This window comes from Austrofundulus limnaeus, unplaced genomic scaffold (genome assembly GCF_001266775.1).
Source record: "Austrofundulus limnaeus strain Quisiro unplaced genomic scaffold, Austrofundulus_limnaeus-1.0 Scaffold1510, whole genome shotgun sequence".
In the NCBI taxonomy this organism is placed as follows: domain Eukaryota; kingdom Metazoa; phylum Chordata; class Actinopteri; order Cyprinodontiformes; family Rivulidae; genus Austrofundulus; species Austrofundulus limnaeus.
This window is the reverse complement of record NW_013953912.1, coordinates 44,035-50,394: the sequence shown is the minus strand read 5'-3', so window position 1 is coordinate 50,394 and position 6,360 is coordinate 44,035. Positions and strand designations below refer to the sequence as shown.

Sequence of the window (6,360 nt, the reverse complement as noted above, 5' to 3'; positions counted from 1 at the left end):
CATTTCATTTGTCCTGATATGTAAAAATAATAACAAATAGTAAATTTCACAATATAATTTTTAGTTTTATAATGTCACCTCCACTGGCCAGAAAGGTTCCTGAAAAGGCCCATGGACCACCAGTTGATGATCACAGTTGTAGCTTGTTTTTGCGGCTCTGGACATCTTTTGACCCCGACCTAGTCTAATCCACCTCTTGGTGGCGCACCTGGACACAAAGGGGGAAAAAATGTAGTGGAAGCTCAGAGACACGTGGAAATGTTCTTACATAGCCACTAGATGGCGCTATAATTTAAAGATTGGGTCTCATTGTGCCTTTCTCCTGTTTTCTTTGATCATTCATTTAATCACCTCAGTGCAGAATCACATCAAACAAATTACAAATTACAAACCTCCTCCTTTAAAACAAATGAGCTCCCTCCCCTCAGAAACAGTCACCCACTCACATTTTTTAGGAATTTTTTTTTTTTTTTTGCCGACGTAAAATGACAAACGGCATCGCCCCGCCCCTTTTTGAGCGCCTGGTCTCCTCGAGGTGCCCCTGTCTGGCAGCCCAGCACGGTTTTGGTTTCAACAACGTCAAAATGACCCACGGATCATTCACTCACTGATCCGAGCAGACCCCCGCTGACCTCGGCCACTCCCCCAGCTGATGCCCGGAGGGAGGCTCCCGGAGCCAGAGGCGACCTCCCGGCCTCTCTGCCCGCTCTCCTGAGGAGCCGAAGCCCTTAGAATAACACCGACCGCCGCTATGAGGCGAATAACGGGAAGGGAGAAGGAAGAAACTTTGATCGAGCTGAAGAGCGCCTCGGATTCTCAGATTGCAGGTCAGTAGACATATTTATACTTATTATTCTTCACAGAATCTCAGGTTTTTGTCTCCTGGGGACTGTCMGTTATATTTGTTATTAATGAAGCTGCATGCGGTTCACCTCACTGACAGGAGCTGCTGAGGGGTTAAGTAGCTACATGTTGCAGCTCCTAATCCTCCTTCCTGAGCTCATTAAGAAAAGAAGCTACATTAAACATAATTATYACATTAGGATTACACAGCAAATCTMGAGTCATCCCTCYTTTTTTGAGACTTTGCTTCCAGACTTTTTTTTTCTAATTGGATCAGAATTCCTTCAGGCCTCCTGGAGCACTTTTAAAGTTTTATTTTTGCAGCTTTTCCACTCKTCTTCTGGCTAGTTTTTCCAGTTTGATCATTTTCAGATGAATGTTTTTCTGCTTAGTTAACCTCCTGACTCTGACCTAAAAATCCTGCAGGTTCCTAAAGGTCAGAGTGAACCTGTTGTCAAAACAAAACCCACAACTCACCAAAACAAAGTCTTAATAGTATCTGCTACCAGCAGATTGTCTTAAACACACAGTTTGATCCAGGTTATTTTGTTGGATACGKTTAAACAAATACACGACTATTTGAAAGGCATAAAAACATATTTTGGCATAATCAACAGGTTTCTCTGCTTAAGCTCTTATATAAAAACTTGAGATGCAGAGGATCAGCTGAAGGATGCCRCATCAGGTCTGGTGTCAAGGATTACTGGATTTTTTTTTCTGTAAGACATGACTTCATCTGTTGGAGGGAGTATTTTTAGGTCTGACGCTTCTTTTGTTTGTCCAAAAATGACAATCTTCTGCCCTGATCAGGCCCAAGGACTGGACACCAATCTATTTAAGCAAGACCAAAAAACACTTGAAAGAGTGGCTTCTTTGAAACAAAACATAATGAAATAATTGTTGGTTAAAAATTAAATTGTAAATATAARCAGCTTTCCTACATATTTGTCAGTTGTTATGTATTCAACAAAACTTTGGACAAAAAGTAAGGAAAGTTGTGTTTGGTAGATTATTTCTTTGTAACAATGCATTTTATACTGTGGGAAAGCTGTTAATTTCCATTTTAAATTGCTAAGAAGCATTGTTAGGGATGCAAGTTATRGATTAATGAATTAATCTAAAGTTGACTGATCTGATCAATAGACTAACAATTAATTGATAAGTGGCCATTTTCCTAAAAACCTGACATTTCTCTTGAATCAAGGGTCTTTCTAGAACATGAAGGGCTAATGTTTTACACTAAATGAACAAAGTACAGTATTGTATTTTATAAAATGTATAGTACCAGTTGTATTAAACACTGACTGAATAAACAGAAAAGTGTGGATTTTTCTCACATGATTAAACTTGGACATAGGCCTATTTATAAAATATAACAAAACAGGAATCTGTTTAATTGAAAAAAGGAAAGAAAAAAGAAGTAAAACACTTAATCCACCCTGAACAGAGAAATGTAAAACTAACATTTAAACACAGGGTAACATTTTAATCTAAAGATTTGCTCAAAAACAAACTGTAAACATGACCTGAGAGGGCTGAACATACAAATGAGTACTGGAACTGTTTGTTTACATTCTCTGTGTTTCATGCTGCTACATGATTTGACGTCACTTGATTTGTTCACTGGCCGGATTGTCATACAGATGAGATTAACTACACGTTAATTATTCGTAGTGACTAACCTTTTTTGTTTTGTTCTTTCACATGGAGTCAAATTCTACAAGAAGCTAACTTTAACTTTTTATTTGACAATTAATCGTAAGTCGATTAATTGTTTGCATCCCTAATTGTTACAACAAAGAAATACTCTACCAAATACAAATCGTCCAATCTCTAACCTGCCCTTCATCTCCAAGATTCTGGAAAAAGTTGTTGCCAGTCAACTCCACTCTCACCTTTCCAGCAATAACCTTTATGGAGGAGTTTCAATCTGGTTTTCGCCCCCACCACCACAGCACCGAAACCGCCCTCATAAAAATCACCAACGATCTTCTCCTTGCTGCCGACTCTGATCTCCCGTCCATCCTCATCCTCCTTGACCTAAGTGCTGCTTTTGATACAATCTCTCATTCTATCCTCCCCCAACAGACTCACATCCATTGGCATCTCAGGTACTGTGTTTAACTGGCTCAAATCTTATCTTTCTGACCGTACTCAATTCATCCAGATTAAATCCTTCCGCTCTGAGTCATCCCCTGTCTCCACTGGCGTGCCCCAAGGCWCTGTCCCTGGACCCCTTCTCWTCATTACTTACCTCCTTCCTCTTGGTTACATTTTCCGCAAGTTTGGTGTCCGTTTCATTGTTATGCCGATGACACACAGRTCTACRTGTCAACCAAGCCAAACTCCACARACCCTCCCTCCATCCTCTCTGACTGTCTCAATGAACCCAATCACTGGTTTTCAGAAAATTTCRTTCAACTGAATAGTAGGCCTGTGTATTGGCAAGAATTTGGCGATACGATACATATCATGACAGAGGGGTCACGATACAATATATCCGGATATATTGCGATACTGTAAGCAAGGCGATATATTGTGATATATTGCGATATATTGCAATTTTTTTTGGTCCAAAAATTCTGTTAAATAAAAACCTCTTACTGGAAAAAAAAAAAGAAAAATCAAAATTCATTGTCTCATAAAATTCTATTACAGACATGCGCTAGCCTTCTGTAACGTGAAGGTTGACTAAAGTTGGAAAATGAGCGCAGGAGACACTTAATTTGGTTTAAAATACAGACATTCTGACAAATAAGTAACTGTTCGTAACCTTACCTCAGCTTAGGAGGCAGAGGGTGTCGGTCTTTTCCGCTCAGATTCAGCTATCGGAGCATGAAGCTAATGTTTACTTACAATGCTAAAGCTCTCTTACTCTCTGGCYCTCAAGAGGTAGAGGAGCCAAATGGCTGGCTCACTGCTGCCAACTAGTGGTCAGAGGCTGAACTACAACATAAAAATGAACGGCTGGCAGGAAAGTTGACATTTTAAAACTTAATAAAAATCGATACAGGGCTTTAGAATATCGATACAGTATCGGGAAATGAAATATCGCGATATTTCAGTGTATCGATATTTTCTTACACCCCTAAGAAATATCAACCGTCTCTGTCCTTCTCTCACACCCCGCACCTCAGCCATCCTTGTCCACAGTCTTGTGACCTCACGGYTTGATTACTGTAACTCTCTTCTTTTTGGCCTCCCCAACAAATCCCTCCATCAGCTTCAGATGGTCCAGAACTCAGCTGCACTTGTRGTCACCCAAACCTCCTCCCACAACCGCATCACCCCAGTCCTGCAGCAGCTCCACTGGCTCCCGGTCAAATCACGRATCGTCTTCAGAATTATTCTTCTCACGTTCAAAGCTATCCACCATCTTGCCCCTCCCTACATGTCRGACCTCGTACACATTTCCCTCCCCTCCCGCTCTCTCAGATCCTCTTCTTCCCTAAATCTCCAAATACCCACTGCCCGCCTCTCCACCATGGGGAGCAGGGCCTTCACCTGTTCTGCTCCTCTCCTCTGGAACTCTCTACCACCMGACCTAAYAAACACCTCCTCTCTTCCTGTGTTCAAGACTGCTTTGAAAACACATCTCTTTATTAGCATATCCATCTTAACTTCATTTGTAAACAATTCTCTGTAACTCATGCCAGCTTGTCTCTAACTYTAGTTTCACACATTCTCCTATGATGTGCCAAATGCTGTAAGTGTCCTTGGGTGTCCTGAAAGGTGCTTTTCAAATAAAATTATTATTATTATTATTATTATTATTATTATTACAAATTTCCTTACTTTTTGTACTAAGTAGTCATTTGTTATGCWGTTGTGTAGTTTCTGATGATTTKTGGACACTTGATGAAGCGAACACTAAACTATTTTCATCTTGTGTTTGTGGGTAAATTCAGGTTATTAACAGTGTGGCGACGCTGGCAGGTGTTGATTGGCGCAAACTAAAATATCAGTTTTAGCTGATGTCACAATAACAGACATTTTACCTGCAAATATCCATCAAACACCAATAACTTTGGACCATCTTTTAGTTTCAAGACTTGCTCCTTCTGACCCATAGAATAACAATGTTGTGACCCCAACTTTTCCTATTGGAAGTATCCAAACATAGATAAAAGGACAGTTAATCAACTATTTTATAACTTATTACAACAAATGACAAAAACATGCTGCTATCTATTATTTTTACTTGTAATTAGATTTCCTGACATCATTTTATAGACTCTGCATGTGGTGTTTTATGGTCCGCTAAGGAAGATAACCCCAGTTATTTTCCTGAATAGTGTCTCGAGAGGATTTTTGTAGTAAATGGTGCTATATAAATAAACTGAATTAATCTTGAAATGAACAACGGTGGGTAATATACATTATTTTATGAAATATAAGGGCTTTAATTGGTTTATGTTATAGTCATGTGAAAACTTTTCCTGTTTTAATTTAGTTTAATCGTATCTCTGTTCCTTTCTTTGTAAAATAGAAGGATTAAGGATTTAGTGAGGCTGGTAAAAGGTTAACATAATCAGAAATGAAGCACACAGTTGAATAAAAATGTTTTTCTCCTCTCAGGATGCAGCTGAACTTAATATTTYTTCCTGAAACCGTTTCCTGTTAGCCAGTGAGGCCTTCAGGTCAGAGGTTTCAGGCCGTACTCATGAGAACATATTTTATTGTTTAGACAACTAAAGCACATCAATGTGTTTTTGGGTAGAAGTGGGATTGAATTATATAAACGTGTTTCCATTTATAAAAGATAAAACCCTCTGARGTCACCATTTTCACAGAAGTTCTGCTCAGTAATGAGTTGTTTACGTAGGTCTGCAACTTTTTCTGCTTCTAATCATCAATAAGAAACTTGTCGCATTTTAATTGGCAAGAATTTAGTCTTAATTGTGTATATTTTACATTAGCAATTAAATAGAAAAAGTGGAAAGGCACGTTGGTTCCTCTGTAAAGATCTCATTAACTGTGTGTGAATAAAAAATCTTTTTATCCTCATTCGCAGAGCAGCAGATTAGTTTAATGAAAWATGTTTTATTCATGGATGTAATACACTGACACAGCTGATCGACCAAACTGGGATCCAAATGATTTTATTACAGGGATTAATTATTCAGAATAAGTCTCATTATTGTCTGTCAATGTTAAAGATGAGCTGTTGTGTAATTGAATGTGTCTGTGAGTGTTTGTGTTTGTTTACGTGTTTGTTAGCAAAATATCTCATGGATCACTGAGCAGATTTTATTAAAACTCAAACTAGACTGGATCTACACCTGATGAGACCGGGTTCAGTAAGGTTGCCACATCTGATGGACTTAAGCAAACATAAAAATGCTACAACTCAGTCATATTGACAGATGTTGTGAAACATTACTTCTTATCTTTTTTACAGAAAAAATATTTAAATCATAATCATGATTAGATAGATAGATAGATAGATAGATAGATAGATAGATAGATAGATAGATAGATAGATAGATAGATAGATAGATAGATAGATAGATAGAT

The 6,360-nt window shown here is 38.5% G+C and overlaps 1 protein-coding gene across 2 annotated transcripts in view; it reads left to right on the top strand.

The window, feature by feature from the left end:
* The first annotated feature begins 515 nt into the window (after positions 1-515).
* LOC106535625 (anoctamin-5) overlaps positions 516-6,360 on the top strand; it is a 35,381-nt gene continuing 29,536 nt past the window's right edge. The window contains exon 1 of one of the 2 annotated variants that reach the window (XM_014032675.1): positions 516-827. In XM_014032675.1, the coding sequence (XP_013888129.1) occupies positions 752-827 (76 nt within the window). In that variant the 5' untranslated portion in view covers positions 516-751. The remainder of the gene's footprint in view (positions 828-6,360) is intronic. The other variant, XM_014032676.1, reaches the window with a different exon arrangement.